Source organism: Phragmites australis, chromosome 14 (assembly GCF_958298935.1).
Source record: "Phragmites australis chromosome 14, lpPhrAust1.1, whole genome shotgun sequence".
NCBI classification, from domain to species: domain Eukaryota; kingdom Viridiplantae; phylum Streptophyta; class Magnoliopsida; order Poales; family Poaceae; genus Phragmites; species Phragmites australis.
In genome coordinates this window covers 16,356,924-16,375,017 of record NC_084934.1, presented here as the reverse complement: position 1 = coordinate 16,375,017, position 18,094 = coordinate 16,356,924, and the positions used below count along the sequence as shown (strand labels likewise).

Sequence of the window (18,094 nt, the reverse complement as noted above, 5' to 3'; positions counted from 1 at the left end):
AAGCTGCTTTTCAGAATCTCCAACTGAAACAAACATAGCCTTAATCCTCACATAGCATTTCTAATAATTCATATTAGCTAGCTATAAGATTGTACATATCATATTTTTTAAATAGATGAGAGAGGTGAGGAGGAGAGAGAAACACTACCTCTTAATATGTAGATAGATTATAAGACATTAAAAACAAGACAAAAAAAAATATAGTGACTGGTTGAGAGAACATATGTGAATAAACTAATTAAAAATTTATTGTGCTATAAATCAATAATTGGAGATGTTAGCTATTGCATTATTTACGGATAATATGGAAGAAATAACCGATAGCAAACTAGCTGTGTATAAGTATATTATACTAGTTCTAGTTCAGTGCGAGTAATTAATAATAAGGGACGCTAATAAAAGCAAACATCGATCTGATAGCGTAGCGAATCTATTCCTAAATTGCATGGTGAGCGTACGCTTTGGTCGATAGCGAAATATGGTGGGGGCACTTAGCACGAATTCAATTCAAGCAACCACCTATTAGAAAATAGAAGTAGCTGTAGGCGAAGTGCTTCATGCCTATCGCATACGTTGCCATTTTGCGACCCAACGTAACGGCGCGGCTACACGGCAAGTGGCTTGCCGTGTTTGCTTTCGTACACGACGAGATGGGCGTGCGACTCAGATTTTTTATTTTAACCTTTTTAAATTAATATTTAATAATAATATGTGGAAAATTAAAATTTTAAGAAGTAGCTCTTTTTATCACGCCAAATAATATAGCGTGACTTAGCACATATCACGCCGGTATATATAGTATGATCATGTTGTATCACGCCATATTTTTTAACGAGACAAAAAAAATCATGTAGCAAGAAACTGAGAACGGATCTATCTTAATCACATTATATATATTGGCATGATCACGTGGCGAGTCACGTCATGGCTAAAAAAAGCTATTTTTGAAAATTTAGTTTCCCAATACCGTATTAAAATATTAATTTAAAAAAGATTAAAATGAAAAAAATTCGCCGCTCGCAAACGTCGCGGGGAAGCAAATCGGAAGCAAGCTCCCGCGCGCGGGGCCACCACTGCCGATGCGTATGTACGCCAAGCTGTGCCATGTGGCCCTCGCTCCGCGCCGGCCGGGCGTCGGCGTCGCGTGGGCGTGGCGCAGAGGCCCCATGGAACTACGCGGTTGTGTTTGCGTGGCGTGGCGCAGGACGATTCACGCCCGAACCGCGGAAGCGTGCGTTCATGTTGCTGTGCTCGCCTCGATCCTTCGTGCCTTCCCTACCGTATTCTTATCTCCAAGGTGGGTGGGTGCCGATTTGCTGATGCCACGATTAGACGATGTTCTTCATCTAGCTTGTACTAGGAATTAACTCGAGGTGGTACCTAATTCCTAACTCATGCCGTCGCGAGCTCAGCTCAGTTTTGTTAGCATCTAGTATCGTTTTTTTAGCACAATAAGCATAACTATGAGTAAAAAAGCTCTTCAAATATTAGGGGTATATTTATTTTAGTTTTAGATCGTGGGAATTCAATCTAGTATGTAGAATATGTGAATATTTTTTCTAATTGATCGTGAATTATAGGATTTTATAGTACAATTTGGTTTGTGAATTTTGAGAATCAGTTTTTATATTATAACAATTTATTTTTACTTTTAGGTTATAACCTATAATCAAAATAAAAAAAACCAACAACGCCCTCGCTCTTTAAACAGCGATAAGTCTATTGGACGACGGGTCACGAGCTGGCGTGAAGTGGGTCGCGCCTGTGTATGGACCGAGCGTGGGGTGGCTTTTTTGCTTTTTTTTATCGGGGTGTGGTAAGGTGGGCTGAACTGGGGGTGGACCAAATGCACGGTAGTAGAAGTTTGGGCAAGTTGGATCAGGTTATGAGTTTATTACTAGTCCCTTCCATCTCTTTCAATGATCGTAACTATTTTATATTATCTGTTTTCGATTCTGTTCGTAACATTATGTTCCTTGCGATGAGCACAACAAAAGAATATCCATGGATATGTTTCTGAGACATTTATGTGCAGTTACAAGTTAGTGAAAATTTTCTAATTATGTACACACATAAGTTGCTACCTAAGATACATACCTCATCTCAAGCTAAGCTATAATACAGTCTTCACATAAGGTAATACAAGTATTGATTGAAGTTTATGAGGAACGGTGATGTTTCAAGAGAAATGAATTAGGATATTTAAAAACTAATAATTTTAAAAAATTTATAAGATAAATCTATTTTAATTTTTATTTAAATATGTTTTAAATTTATCTAGTGTGTCTCTTTATTACTCATAAAGATTACAACCTATTCTAGCAAGATAAATTACAAGAATATAAATGCAGAAACATAAATAAGATAGAGAGACAAACTTGACACGAATGATTGTTATCCTGTGGTATCGGTGGCACAAAAATCACCTCTAGTTCACATTAGAGCTCCGCAAAGGATATGCTCCCGGTCGTCAAGTCTTTTCCGGTCATAGCTCTTGAGATACCAAGTCACCAAGATAAGACCTAAGCACGATAAGCCACTAAGCCGCTAAGACGAGGTCTCACCACTAACCCCTCTTCCGGTTACTTGTGCGTTGTCTTTATTTTGAAACTTTAGTCACAAAGACAAGAGCCTCTGTGTCCCCCATATAATCTTCTTGCCGCCGTTCCACACTAAGTTGGAGAGTCAACAAGTTACTAGCGAGTCACCAAAACTCCAAGACGTCAGTATACCTCTTGGTTGGATCACTTCTTGATCCACTCTCTAGGTTGCAGCACCTCGCAACACTTCTCTCTATACCTATAAAAACTTATCACTCTCCAATATTGTACTTAATCACTTTGAATGAACACTTTAAGCACTTTGATGGCTTAAATATCTTTTCAAGTATGTATGAAGTTTTTTAGACTCCAGAACCTTTAAATAACCGAGTGGGTGGGTATATATAGCATCAAACCCACCAACTAGCTATTTCTCCAGCCGTTCAACTTTACTGTGAACACCAGATGATCCGATGATAATAGTAGTATAAGCACTGGATAATCTGATGTGTACATCAGTGTATACTAGCCATTGGAACCACACTCAAATACATTTTGAACATCGGATTATCTATTGTATCTTTCACTTCTATCACTGGACTATCCGGTGTGTTGTCTTACGCCAAGCCGAGCCACTTCTTCTCTGTGCAATTAGTCCAGTGTGTAAACTCTTTGATCATTGGACCTTCCGGTGTATTGACCTTTATCTGCTTTGACATCTTTCTAGAAAACACTTCAGTGTGTTGGCTTTTTCATCACCTGATCATCCGGCGTGTTGAAATCTTTACTTCCCTCCTTTGCACAGTTTCTGCCAAATGCTCTGGTGTACTTACTCTTCTAGCACCTGATTATCCGATGTATTTAACTCCAGTTTACTTTGAATATCAACCTTTCTGTTAAATACTCCGGTGTGTTTATGTTCCAATCACCAGACCATCCAGTGAGTATAACACACCCAAGAGGAATACTCCGGTGTGTATAAAGTCCTGAGCCAGACCATTCGGTGAGATCATTTTTCCTAGAACTTGTCTAATTTAGTCTAAATTTTGTCCCAACTTTGATGACTCTTCATGTATTGCATCATGAGACATACTAATATATATTCTTGATAAATATTATAGTCTCAATAACTATATTATCATTAATCACTAAAATCATGATCATAATTTAATGGACTATTTTCGTTACAAAATTGCTACACAATCACCATATAAGTTGCTACAAACCTTCATTATTTTTTTCTATCTAATATGAAGTTACTACTCAGTCGCTTAAGTTGTTATACAGTTGCAATTGAAGTTATTACACATATTCTTAGAGTTTTGGGTATTGAAGTTTTTCACCAAAGTTGCTACCGTAAGTTATTAGTATTTTTGTTAGAGATAACTATGTACGTGTACCTACCTATATAATGAGATAGGCTCTGTTTGAATAGGTTGTCCGAGTCTATCACGTGTACAGAACCTAAACCAAAATGTGTACTTGTACCTACATATATAATGAAAACGTATGGCCTCTATGGAGGCACGTCGCTTCTACTTTTTGTCAATTTACATGGTATCAGAGCCTCTCCTCTACAAATTCGTCGATTCCATCTAATTTTCCTCATGGGCTCCATCTGCTGTCACGTCTGGCTTCCTCTACCACGCCTGCTCGTCTTTGCTACTGTGGTGGCATCTCATTCGGTATGCTGCAGAGTTCTCGGTCTCTCCTGCAAACGCACATGGGTCTCGTCCAATCTCCCAACGTGTGCCGTCAGCCGCGGGAGCTGACCGAGTCTGTGCTGTATGCTGCCACCCACTTTTTCATCAAGCCGTTGCATTTGTGTGGCATCCTCGGTTTGAGCGACGTGCAGCGCCCCACACCTGCTACTGTGTTGCCATCTACCACGAAAACAAAACCATGTTTACTACGACATCTACATCGTCTATTGCCGCGCACAGCTTATCTGGTGTTGGAGGTGGTTTGATCATGGCCTTAGGACTAGGCCATCAGTCACCGAGAAGTTGAATATGAACTACTATCAACTGTGTAAGGTGCAAGCACTTCCTATAGTCCATAGCACATTTCTGGAAGGATATCTTGATGGCATCGTGCTAGCTCCACCCAAGGGGATTGATGCCATCGCCAGAGATCAACCGGTCAAGGCACTAAACCCAGCCTATGCTCAGTGGATAGCTTGGTACCAACATGTCCTTAGCTATCTCTTGTCATCTCTCTCAAGAGGTGCTCACGCAAGTCGTTGCAATGAGGACTGCGGCGCAAGATTGGAAAGCCATTGAAGACATGTTTTTGCTTAGACGCGTGCGAGATCTGTCAATACCCGTAGAGCTTTGGCTACTACATAGAAGGACAATATGTCATTGTCGAATATGTCGGGAAGATGAGGACGCTAGGTGATGAAATGGCGTCTGCTGGCAAACCCTTGGATGATGAAGAGTTGATTTCATATATTCTTACCAGCCTTGACATCGAGTTTAATCCAATTGTCTCGGCCATTGTTGCAAGAGTGGAGCCTATCACTATGACTGAGCTCTATGCGCAACTTCCCAGCTTTGAGACTCGAATGAATTTGCTACAAGGAAGCTCGTAGTCCTAATCGTCAGCTAATGTTGCTTCACGAGGTGGCCGTGGCAACTCTAATTTTAGAGGCTGTGTAGGCATAGACATGGCCAAGATCATGGCTGATGGAATTATTCAAATATATCTCGGCCCAATAAAAACAACAACAATAACACTAATTCTCATCAACCCAAGTGCCAGATGTGTTACAAGAATGGGCATACTGCGAAAAATTGCTAGAATATGTTTGATCTAGACTTCATTCCAGATGAGTGAAGTGTTGCAGCGGCTACTAATTCTTATGGAGTGGACTCTAATTGATATACAAATATTGGTGCCACAGATCATATCACAAGTGAGATGGACAAGTTGAATGTCCATAATAAGTACACTGGCAAAGATTAAATAAAGACCACAAGTGGCGCATGTACGAATATTAATCATGTTGGATATAGTACTGTTTATACCCCTAGACACAATCTTATTTTAAATAATGTTCTTCATATCCCTCAAGCTTCCAAGAATCTGATATCTGTCCATCGTCTTGTCACCGATAATAAAGTCTTTCTTGAATTTCATCCTCATTTTTTCTTGATCAAGGACCAGACAACAAAGAAAGTTCTCCTTCGAGGCAGATGTGAGAGAGGCAAGAAACAAGTGCTAGGTGTGGTCGAGCCTTCTCCAACAAAGCGGCATAGTCATCTCGGTCATCCCTCATTTCAGGTTATTCATCAGGTCATTAGTAGACATATACTTCCCTGCTCTAGTGAAATAAATAATGACTCTGTCTGTGATGCATGTCAACAGGCTAAGAGTCATCAACTACCATATCCTAGGTCATCTAGTGTTTCTAGTATTCCATTAGAACTTGTGTTTTCTGATGTTTAGGGCCCTTCTCCAAAATCTATTGGTCGTAAGAGCTACTATGCAAGTTTAATTAATGATTATATTAAATTCACATGGATATATTTGCTCAAACACAAATCTGAAGTTTTTTGGAATTTTTATGAGTTTCAAAGTCTAGTTGAACGAATACTCAATAGAAAAATTATTTCTATGCAAACTAACTAGGGAAGAGAATATGAGACATTGAATGAGACATTGAACTTTTTTTTCTAGAAAGTTGGCATCACACATCGTGTCTCATGTCCACACTCACATCAGCAAAATGTTCTGCAGAACATAAGCATCGTCACATAGTTGAAGTAGGACTTTCCCTACTTGCCCATGCTTCTATGCCTCTAAAATTTTGGAATGAAGCATTCCTTAAAGCCACTTGTTTGATAAATCATATACCTAGCAAAGTTATCCAAAACTCTACTCCTTTAGAGCGTTTGTTTCATCAAACACCCGACTATTCTTCTCTTAGGATTTTGGGTGTGCGTGTTGGCCTATCTTCGTCCATACAACTCCCGCAAATTGCAATTCTGTTCAAAGATATGTGTTTTCTTGGTCACAAACAATTTGTATAAAGGGTTTAAGTGTCTTGACATTTCTTCTAGTCATGTCTATATATCTAGAGATGTTATGTTTAATGAGAACATTTTTCCGTTCTCTCAATTATTACATCCTAATGTTGGTCCTTGTCTTAGATTAGAAATTCTCCTTGATGCCACATGCACCTCGTCTTTATGAATTTTTTTGGACCGGACTAAAGAATACACGTGCATGCTATAGTCCTATAACATGCATACCTTTATTTTTGGCAACCCACCCTAACCCAATTCCCCATCTTCTTTTTGGGTGTTTCTCAAATCTCCCACGTTTACTTAAGTTACGCCGACTTACAACGGCCATGAAGCAGGCACTCAACGCACTGGAAGCATCGGATCAAAGCTACATATCCAATGATAAGCAAATCAAAATGAAATTTTTGTCTCAATACTCCAATTTGCATACAAAAATGATACGCAAATCATCGTAATTTGGTTGCGAAGATGCAAACTCCACCTATACTTCTTCCTATTCACCAGATGTATAAAGCAATTTTGTTAGAAATTGTAAGCAATTTGAATAGGTTCGAAAAAAGCAATTTAGAAACCATATGAGGGTAAACATCAAATAATTCTGCTAAGTTCTCAAGCAAAAATCAAAGCAAATTATGTGGACCAAAAGGTATGCAGAAACCAAATCTTAGTGTGAATAAATTGTCAGACAAGCAAATGCATGTAATTTGAAGAAGCAAGTTTTCATACTTGTGAGCAAATTCTATATAAGTTGAAGCAAGCTTTGGAAATTTGAATCAACGAGCAAATCGATAGAAAACTGAAAACAAGTTGTTCCATGTCATAAGCAAATCTATACACATGATAAGCATGTTGGTCCATGTTCTTGAGCAAATCTATAAAACCCTAATAACCAAGTTGTCAAATACCCACCGCTGGTCATGCACCACCCCCTTGAGGAAGCACAGTTGCACATGCAATAGCTTGACGGCGCTGACTTTCACAAAGATCAGTGCGTTGGCATTGGCCATCTCTATGGCAGTGCGATCCCACTGCACTGTTGTCGTGGAGTGGCATCCGCTCGGATCAGGTCCTCCACAACAACAACAACCATCTTTGCTTCCCCCCAATCAGCTCGAATCGAAGCCAATCACAGATGCCTGAGCTTCATGAATCGACCAGCAGTGCGAATCAAAGCTAAGCAACAAGGGTTGCAATGGTGGACCAGGCTATGACCGCTCGGTACCCATCGCCCTCAACCCCCTCTACCACCTCCATGCCACGCTGTCCTCCAACCTCCTCTTAGCAGCGAAGCAAATTTGGGGATGGAAGAGATTTGAGGATGGAGAGAGAGAGAGAGAGAGAGAGAGAGAGAGAGAGAGAGAGAGAGAGAGAGAGAGAGAGAGAGAGAGAAGGGGAATTGACAAAAATGCTGATTCAGACGGTGGTTGCTCGATGTAGGATGCTGTCGTAGTCGATTTGGGCATCACTGGCTCTTATGTGGGTGGCGTTAGTTCTTCTAGGAGAGAGGGAGAGAATGGAAATGAGAGACAAAGATGGATGCTTGGAGACGAAGAAGCAAAGATGGATGCTTGGAGATGAAGAAGCAGAGATGAATGCTTGGAAACGAAGAAGCAAGTGGCATATATTTTTCAAAGGAAAGGATAGAGTGTGGGTCCCACACTACAAGTCACGAGTGGACACAAAGCCACGCTAACATTAAGCCCTGCCCCCTTCCATCGAACGGTCCACTGAGAGTGCGAGCTAAAGTGTGAACGCCCGCACACTCAGAAACTATTCTTTACTGTTTTTTAAGGATGCAGTTAATGCCCGCACGTGCATCCTAAAGTCCATCCGCCTGCACACCCAAAAAAGAAAGAAGTTCACGCACGTCTAAAGATGGCAAAGCAATACTGTGGTCTCCTGGATGTCTACTTTCGCGTAATCAGATGCTCCCTCATGAACACAGTCCGGTCTCTCTCTTTTGCAAGCGCTCACACAGATAGGTGTGACATTAAAAACAAAAAAAAAATCAGAAAACATGCGATAAGCAAATCTGTGCAACTTTGAGGCAAGTCAGTACAACTACATGTGGAGTTTTGTGCAATTTAGAAGCAAATTAATTGCAAATTTAAGAGAAAAATGTTTGTATATTTCAGGAGCCAATCCATGCAAATCATGATAAATTTGAATACATTTCAAGATAGGATGTAGCTAACGCCCGCATGTGCATCCTAAAGTCCATCCGCCTGCACACCCAAAAAAGAAAGAAGTTTACGCACGTCTAAAAATGGCAAAAACAATACCGTGGTCTCCAGGATATCTGCTTTCGCGTAACCAGATGCTCCCTCACAAACACAGTTCGGTCTTTCTCTTTCGCAAGCGCTCATACAGATAGGTGTGACATTAAAACAAAAAAAATCAGAAAACATGCGATAAGCAAATCTGTGCACCTTGAGGCAAGTCAGTAAAACTTTATGAGGAGCCTATCGGTGCAAATCACGATAAATTTGACTACATTTCAAGATAACCTGGGAATAAGTTGGATAACTAAGAACAAAATAAGATAATAGAATCAAATTCATAGAAGCAAAAATAAGTACAAATTCATAGGCAAGTTTTTGTATTTGCTCAATCAAAATTCATACAAACAAAAAGAAACAAGTTGTTCCATCTCTGCAAGCAATTTGGAGGGAGAATTGCAAACCTCAAATCAGGAAAAAGCAAATCAGTAGAAAATTTATGGGCAAGCTAAAACATTCTTGAAAGCAAATGTGTACAATTCGGGGAGCAAATTCAGCCATGATGAACATGTGTATGACTCAACGCTGGCGAGCAGACATGGTTGCCATATCAAGTGGATACAAATTTAAAACAGAACTCAGTACAAAACCGAAAGCAAAATAATGAGCACCTACAAGCAAATCTGTGAAAAAAATGGACCAAATGCTTATATATATAGGAGCAAATTTTTATACTTAATTCCCATCCCATCTGCTTGCATTTAGTGGTTGTGGCTCTGAAACACACGGGCCAGGGAACAACTGGGGTGACCCAATCTATGCAGTGGCGACCAAATTGAACTAGCTCGATTTGGTAGAGGACGGGCTGGAGGTGAGCTCCAAGCCGTAGGGTGGCCTGTACCACCCAGGGTGATCTCGACCTTCTCAGCGCCTCGTAGCGGAGGTGGAGGAGCAGCATGCGGTGAGCTCCGAGCCGTGGAGCGGCTGCACTCTCCGGTTGATTGCCTGTACTACCTGGTGGTGAACGAAGCGGAGGTGGAGGAGCAACATATGGTGCGTTTTGAGCCGTGGAATGGCTGCGTTGTCTAGTCGCTACCTCGCAACACATGATAGTGCCCTCGACACGAGCAGCGGTTCGCACCAAAGAGCATCACGCCCGTAGCACCCGGCGGCAACCTTCGCTTCGTGCAGTGGCTCGCAGCGGGGGGGGGGGGGGGGGGGGGAGATTTGGGACATAGAGAACGGGGAGCTGCTTGGCTCGTCGGATCGTCATTGGAACACGTCTCTGATGAGAGATCGAGAGTTTAGGGGTGGAGCGATTTAGGAGGAGAGCGATTAAGGGGAAGTCACACAGCCGTGTCATGTGAGTGCACGTGGGGCATCTAGGCTTGGTTCCTCCCGCGGACGATCGAAACAGCGTGCGAGCGAGGATGTTAACGCATGCATGATCAAAACTTAGTCTTTACTTTTTTTTAATAAATACTTTTTTCCTTGAAAAGAAAATATATCCTCGATAGGTCGGTGCTGAGTCACTACATGCAAAACTTAATCTAAATCCTCCAGCTTTTAGGTATGTTTGTTTGAACTTCTGTTTTTGAGTTTTTCTGAAAAACTATGTTTTTGATTTGTCTGAAAAGTTATTTTTCGAAACAGACTGTTAACTTCTACAATAAATTTATAGCTTATCAGCACATAGCTTCTCAGAAAAACACATCTCAGCGAGCTTCTCAGTTTTAGTTCATTTTTCTCAGAAGTAGACTTCTGATTTCTCTAAAAATCACTTCCTCCAAAACTCTATTTGTTCTAACTTCTAATTTCTAACTTCTGTTAGTAGCAAAAACAGAAACAGAAAACAAACGTATCCTTAGCATCAAATTCTATCATTGTATCTGAAATCCAACTGACTCACGTGTAGCACTGAAATCAGAGGATGCAGTCCGCAAGCCCACCACCAGCCAACACTGGTCATACGATGTTGAAGCAGACCCAGCAACCCATCAAGCAGGCGCGCCGCCACCGACACGCTTCCCTCCGTCGTGTCCTCCTCCTTTCCCTCCTTGCCGCCGCCACGCCGCCCCACTGACCGCGCGTGCCCCCGCATCGCCGGAGGGATGGACTGCTGCCGGCACGTGAACCCGTTCCGCGCGTGCGCGGGGCTGCGGGGGCTGGGGTACCTCATGGTGGCGCTCGTCGCCGCCATCGCCGCCGTCTCCTACTACGCCGTCGTCGTCTACGCCTGGGGCCCGGTGCTCCTCGGCGGGGGCGCCCACGCGGCCGGCGCCGGGGCCGTCCTCGCCGCCTTCCACATACTCGTAAGCGCCGACGCCTTCGCTCCCATCTCTCTAAAGAACTACTTTTAGCACACCTTGAGAAAATGTGCAATCTTTGTGCTGTGCTAAATGCTAAGTAGGAGTCTATTTAATTTAATTTCGCTCGACATTCTGATCTCTGCGTCCTCATAGACCATGCTGCGGGTTCCTCCGGTAGTCCGGTCTTGGGGGTTCTAGGGTTACTCAACCCGTGCTTGTCAAATGTGTGCATCAGATCTTCAGTTATGTTGCTGGATATTTGAATTATGGGTGCTTGATCTGTAGAAAAAAAGGATTCTTCCGATTGAGGTGTTGTTTGAAGTTCAACCATATGGCGCTGTATGTGTTACTGGATCCGGATGAAAAAAAACATCCCGGATGTATGTGTGATGCCTGGGGCCTGCTGCTCCTGGCAGTGGCATCTCCATGGCTAAGCGCCGGCACCAGGCATATGATTCTTTAGGGCCTGCCGGCCTGGCTTTCCTCCCTATGCCGTGACAAATTTGCATTCTGGTGCTAAGCATCACATTGTGGTTCACCATCATGACTAGTTCGGAATTGCAGTCTTTGGATTGCAGGGTTAGTTAAGCTATAACGCGCATCTCAGTCATGTCACTGGATATTTTTTGTTCAGACCTGTACTGTTGTGTATATGCCAAAGTAGAATTGACTTGTGAAGCAACTCAGTCATTTGTGGGAACAGTTCGGTTGAGTACAATTGGTGACACTTACACATGGTTGATCCATTGAAAGTAAAGGTTATTCAGATCGAGATGTTGTTGGACACTCAACTATTCAGTAATGTATTGGTTGGGTGGGTGTGGCAACTGGTATGTGTTGTCTGAGGGTGAACTACGTAACTACTCCCTCTGTTCAAGAATATATGATGTTTTGGACATGAACATGGTATCCAACATGCAACTCTGACCTTTTTCTTGTATAATAATGTTAGTAAAGAATTATGAAAGTATTGTATTACGAAAATATTTTCACAAATGATATGATTTGCACATGATCAATCCAAATAGCTTTCCCCCCCCACATTAGTAGTCAAAGCTAGAGAAGTTCGACTGCGCAATTTCTTAAACGTTACATATTTCTGAATGTGTGCCAGCTTTCTGAGATGGATGGGATTCACTAATTGGCGGCAATTGTAGATTTCATTAAAAGAAATATTTTGTCGCCTGTTTTGCTTGGCTAAAAAATGTACCTTTCCGGTTAAGTTCTGTTTGGATTGGACGTATCTCATCGGAAAGTTTAGGATTTAGTGCAAATTGGGACTAAAAACTATACATTTCAAGGAAATATCACTCATTAAAACAACCCATTAGGCATTTAGGTACTGCTGAGGAAGTGAATACTGTGAAACTTGATAAGGAAGCTTGCAGTCTCAAAAGAAAAGAAAAGATAAGGAAGTTTTCCATTGGGTATTAGTTAGGTGAAGACACATTCCTACAATTAGAAAGGACACATTGTGGATAGTGTAAATCTGAGTTTCATATACTGTATTCGAAGTTTTGAACCTGGCGTATTGCAATCCTCATGAAAGATCATGATGCCTCTATGAAATCGCTATCAAGGACCCTTTTTGTTGTTGAGTTTGTGCATTGAAATAGTTGAGTATATCTGATTATAACCATTTTTTGAAATGTACTTGCATTGGATTAATGTTTTCCCTTCCAATCCATGTTTTGCTAGTTCTCATCAAATAGTTTGGTAGCAGAGAGATCAAACCATGCTTGTTGATATGACAGTGGTAATTTCAATTGATGTTTTTGAGTTCTTATTTGTTTGATTCACCTTCTTTTGCTTTAGCATTGCTATTTGCTAGCATTAATATGGAGTTCCAGTTCCTAGATATTTAAGATGGGGAAAAAATATGTTGATTCTTCCGCTGGACTGTGAGAACATTTCATTCAGGAAATTTCATTCATACCATCAAACCAAGAGTGGTACCCAATAATACCACCATTTTTTCCCCTTCCATCCATATCATTGCACTTTCAAATTTGTTCCATCCGTACCACCAATCGTCACCTTCTTCTTCACGGTGTCTTTCTTTTTTTCATCTTTTCCTGAAATACCCTCTTGATCCGACTTGATCTTGTTGAGGGGACGATGGTGGTGCTTGGCTCGTGGTCGGACTTGCCGGTACCACGCAGACTGCGAAGGTTACGCCCAAGGTGGAGAGCGGTGGCCGGCTCGGCGGCCCACGCGGCGGCGAGGAGAGGAAATAGGCGTTGGAAGCTGAGCGGGATGGATTCTCACTTTCTCTTGCAATTTGCTGATTCAATTTGGTTCCCAATTAAGGATTTCTCTCTTTCTCTCTCTTGGAATCGATCAAATTTGATTGTGGTTTCCCTTCTCGTTTGGAGCTTGCTTCAATTTTCTTCTTTAGCTTTAATACTTCCTCTTCTGTACCATGGCTTTTATTGGACCAGGGCAGCACTAGCAGTAGACGAGGGCTACCATGGGGGAAATTGGGAACACACGTGCAGGAAAGGGATGCACGTGGAGGACGGGAGGAGGCAAACTCAACCTGGACGAATGGGTCGTGGTCTTGAAGGCCTTGGCGGCAGTGAGGATCTTGGTGGGTGGCTAGGCATTAGGCGGCCCGATTTGGGGGCCGATGTCTGGAGTGGGGTGGCGGCCGGATTGGGGGCAGCGGCAGGAGGGAACGAAGGCGAGGCAAAGGGGATGACGGGAGGGTCAATTTCATACTTAATAAACGGAGCTAACGGGGAAGGTGACGGTTTGTGGTATGGATGAAACAAATTTGAGAGGGCAGTGGTATGGATGGAAGGGGAAAATTTTCGATGGTATTATTGGGTATCACCCTTGGTTTGGTGGTATGAATGAAATTTCCTGTATTTCATTTTATACACGGCAGCTTTGAATTATTTATAGTTGCTACCTGCGAGCTTTGTTGTTGTTGTTGTTGCTACCTATGAGCATGGACTTTATCTTTTTTAAAATGAGAAAAAGGACCATGGTTATATTTGATTCTGCCTTGTTTAACTTCTTCAGGGATCTTGTTTCTTCTGCAGCTTGCACTGATTCTGTGGTGCTATTTGATGGTTGTTTTCACTGATCCTGGTGCTGTACCTGAAAACTGGAGACATGATGCTGAAGATAGTGGGGATCCTGCATTATCCACTTCAGAGGATCAAGGAAGTCATCCTAGATATTGCTCTCGCTGTCAAAATGGCAAACCTCCACGCTGCCATCATTGTTCTGTCTGTAAGTCATCTTTCCTGATGATGACAACTAATATCTCATTTTACTATCACTGTTCTGAAAGTTTCAAACCAAACTTTGTACATAGCGATAATTTTACGAATGTAACATGCTAATTTGTATTTTTTATAGTTATCTGTATTAACTGATCTTTTTGGCACTGCACCGTTTATTTACCCCTGGCCTGGATCTTCTTGTTGCTGTTCCTTGCAATAATTTAGAAAGCGAACACTGTCAAGTTTATGCAAAAAATTCAGTAGTTATTAGTGGCAATGAGCACTAGCCAGCCCTACTATAGTAAATCTACCAGATCCACAGGCACACTTGAGAAGCTCTTTGATTTTTTTTTTTCAATTTGGTTTTAGTAGCTTGACTGAGAACCTGCCATCTTGCCTTCCTTTATTTTTGTAGCTTATCTATTTCTATTTTGTCCGTAAAATTAAGTCATCTACTCCTTCTCAGGTTCTTGTTTGCCTTTTCTTTTGACTATGCAGGTGACAGATGTGTGCTTAAAATGGACCATCACTGTGTTTGGGTAGTGAATTGTGTTGGAGCAAGGAACTACAAATATTTTCTCCTTTTCCTGGTACAACTGAAATACTTCTTCTGGCTTCCCTTTTCATGCTTATTCTACACATTCTCACCAAAACATTTCCTTGGTACCTATTTGTTGTTAGGGAAACTTTTCCTTTTTGCCATTCGTTTGAGTCCTATTCTCTCGTCTGCCATCCAAAAATCGCTCGTTTATCTTTTCCACTCTTCCGTTAGTGCTCATTTCTCTTTTGCCATTGGTATCAGGACAATACAAGTTGACCGTTAAGAAAATACAGGAAAACCAAGAAACAAATATGTAGAAAATCATAAAAAAGTATGAGAAATGGAGAAAAATGCCAGAAATCAATAGAAGGATGTGAAATATTCATAGGGATTTCGCAAAACTTTTTTAAAGATTCATGAAAAATTTACTATGGGGAAAATGGTTCAATCTTCAGCATTTCCATAATACCCTCAAGATTTCCAGTGTATTATGAATTTTTAAAAAACTTCTTCCAAAGGTTTTTTCCTGTATTGTCTAGAACTTTTTTTTAATGATTTTTCTACGGTTTTCTGATATTTTTTCTTGATTTTCCTGTATTTTCTAACTGGTCTACTTGCGTTAACCTAACAGCAGTGGTAAAAGAGAAATGAGCACTAATGGACCAGTGGCAAAAGAAAAATGAGCGATTTTTATATGGCAGAAGAAAGAATAGGGTTCAATTGAGTGGCAAAAAGAATATTTTCCCTTGTTATTATTACACATTTGTATTTTCTTGCCCCTGTGGCCACATAGAGTTCTATTGTTGAAGTGTTATCATTTGATATGTTCATGCAGAAACTATCACTGTATTCGTACATGTTCAAAAAAAGTGAAGTTTGCTAAGATCTTGGAATTTTCTATCTCTAAAATTTGGATAGCTTGCGTCGTTGTGACATGGAACATGAATTTCTTGCCAGATAGATGTAGAAGTGTGTTTCTTCATCTCTTGCATGCTGAAAATTGTTGATTTTCCTGTAATAAGGCCTTCAATATTACCCTCCAAGTTCAACCACTCTACTGATTTGGTTGGTCCTGCAAATATGTAATAAATACTTGGAAATACTTTGGTTTCCTAGTTGGCATGGTGACCTACCAACAACTAATTACCAATATTGTGCTGGTGTGCGAGCTCTGCCTTCTGCTTTTAGATAAATTTATTAACCATAAAAAAACAACCCTCACAAGGAGCCTGGGCCCGAACTTAGAACAAAAGAGACACATATATGTTCTTTGTTTACTTATCACGTCTCCTATAATCATGTTCTCTGTTTGCCTGTTTAGCTACCTTAAGTCTTGTTAGTTATTTCTGTTTAAGTTCATTTTCTTTGTCTTATAGGTGTATACTTTCCTTGAGACAGTGCTGGATACCTTGGTTCTACTTCCAAACTTTATTGAATTTTTTCGAGATGAAAGTAGGCATTCCAGCTCACCAGGCGATATTGCTATTCTATTTCTTGCTTTTGGTAAACTATTTTCCTTGGAAGCGTCAAACTGACCACCAATATGTTCAAGTTACTTACATTTTTGTCTTTATTGCAGTTCTTAATTTAGCATTCACGCTGAGCCTCCTCTGTTTCATCGCCATGCACATGTCTCTTGTTACAAGTAATACGACTTCTATAGAGGTGATTCTGTGAACATAAATACACCGCTTTAAATGTTTGGCACAATACATAAATTAAGGAAATGCTTTGATGAAACATCCAAACTTCTTCTGTCGGATTACCTGTTTATTTGGAAACTGAACCAAATGTGACCATGATGCACAAGATTCAGAATGCAATATTAATCACAGGAAATTCTACATTATACACAAATGTTTCCAAATTGTCCAATCATTTTATTCCAAGGGGAGCAGATCAATTAGGAACTTAGGACGTTTTAATACTCCATAGTACAAGAGATCAAGGCCATGCTTCTTTTGGGCTTAAAGCTTCAGCTTGGAAAGAAAAAGGCCCAAGCACCAAATTTTCTAAAAACAGTTCCACCAGACGAGGTTAGCCTAAAACAGTACCGTTCTCCGAGGTACAGAATAGAATTTGCTTTTAGTTCTTGAATGTAAAGCCATATTTGCACGGACCTCCCTGGTTGCGAAATGAAGGCTAAGAAGACAATGGTAGCCAAGCTCCCGCATCAAGGTGTTAAGCAATGATTATGGTGTTGGGTGAGAATGGGCCAAGAACAGCACTGTTTTTTTTTTTTTTGGGCGCTTTCTTTCTTTAAGTATCGGAAGAAACCCACAAATGTGTAGAATATGCAGGAGTAGCGAAACTTAAATGATGGATCTTTGGTCAATCTTTCGTTTTTTAAGGCAATGCATTTTTCTTTGGATAGTTTGTTGTAAGGTGATTACGTTTAAAACCATCAAGATTGCTAGGTTAAAGGAAGTCCTTATAAGTTGATGTATATATTTAACATGTAGTCATGTACTTCCTGTTATTTGGGAAGTTCTTTGTTCCATCTACTAACTTTAAATTAGGCAATTAGCTATAAAACACATTTCACAAAAGGTGACCCTCTATGTTTTAACTTAAAATTAGTTATGTAACTCATTGTACAGATGGGCCGCTTCTATGGTGGACTAATACCCAACAACTCATACACGAGTTGCCTGTTTTCGCGACCTTGATATGTTATTCAATTAAAATCATCAATTTCAGAACTTCAAATGTTGGATCAAACTTGTTCCAGGTCCATGAGCGAAGGAAATCAGTAGCATGGAAATATAACGTAGGATGGAGAAGAAACTTGGAGCAGGTTCTCTTTACGGCTTTTTCTTTTGTCCGATCTCCATTTTTTCCATCTGTCCCATCTATTACATGGGTTATTGCAGGTCTTCGGCACCAAAAAGTTGTTCTGGTTTTTTCCCTTGTACTCCACAGAGGATCTGCGCAACATTCCTGCACTTCGTGGCCTTGAATTCCCTATTCGTTCTGATGTAGTTGTCTAATTGCATCTGATGTCTACCGGCATTGTATTCAAGGCATCTCACCTGTACACTGAAATTTCTGTACAGAAATCTGTTTCCCCCCATTTACCCACATAGTAAGGTCGTGAATTACAATACCGATTCTTTTTGTATACTAGCTGTAAATCAAACAAAGTTACACAAAATCATGATAATTCTTTGGTCGATTATTATTTTTCCATTAAAATTCGTTTGAGACTTAATTCTGGTTGG

At 40.8% G+C, this 18,094-nt stretch overlaps 1 protein-coding gene and 1 non-coding gene across 4 annotated transcripts; both read left to right on the top strand.

The window, feature by feature from the left end:
- Positions 1-4,962: 4,962 nt before the first annotated feature.
- On the top strand, positions 4,963-5,101 carry LOC133891824 (small nucleolar RNA Z247). Its single transcript, XR_009904281.1, has one exon. It is a non-coding gene; the product is annotated as a small nucleolar RNA Z247 (small nucleolar RNA).
- Positions 5,102-10,695: 5,594 nt separating this feature from the next.
- Positions 10,696-18,068, top strand: LOC133891116 (probable protein S-acyltransferase 12). 3 transcript variants are annotated; one of them, XM_062331833.1, is made up of 7 exons: positions 10,696-11,102; positions 14,147-14,339; positions 14,831-14,922; positions 16,250-16,325; positions 16,453-16,538; positions 17,605-17,670; positions 17,747-18,068. In XM_062331833.1, the coding sequence occupies exons 1-7, from the start codon at positions 10,902-10,904 to the stop codon at positions 17,861-17,863; spliced, it is 831 nt and encodes a 276-aa protein (XP_062187817.1). In that variant the 5' UTR covers positions 10,696-10,901; the 3' UTR covers positions 17,864-18,068. The 3 variants fall into 3 exon arrangements, with proteins under 3 accessions (XP_062187817.1, XP_062187818.1, XP_062187816.1); XM_062331832.1 differs by having other exon boundaries at positions 10,697-11,102; positions 16,250-16,376; XM_062331834.1 differs by lacking the exon at positions 17,747-18,068 and having other exon boundaries at positions 16,250-16,376; positions 17,574-17,660.
- Positions 18,069-18,094: the final 26 nt, after the last annotated feature.

Bases quoted from the DNA above. Each gene is read 5' to 3' on its own strand.
- LOC133891116 (XM_062331832.1), top strand. From the start codon at position 10,902: ATGGACTGCTGCCGGCACGTGAACCCGTTCCGCGCGTGCGCGGGGCTG. The intron at 14,923-16,249 runs GTACAACTGAAA...TTTGTCTTATAG, and splicing joins AATATTTTCTCCTTTTCCTG to GTGTATACTTTCCTTGAGAC. The intron at 16,377-16,452 runs GTAAACTATTTT...TCTTTATTGCAG, and splicing joins TATTCTATTTCTTGCTTTTG to TTCTTAATTTAGCATTCACG.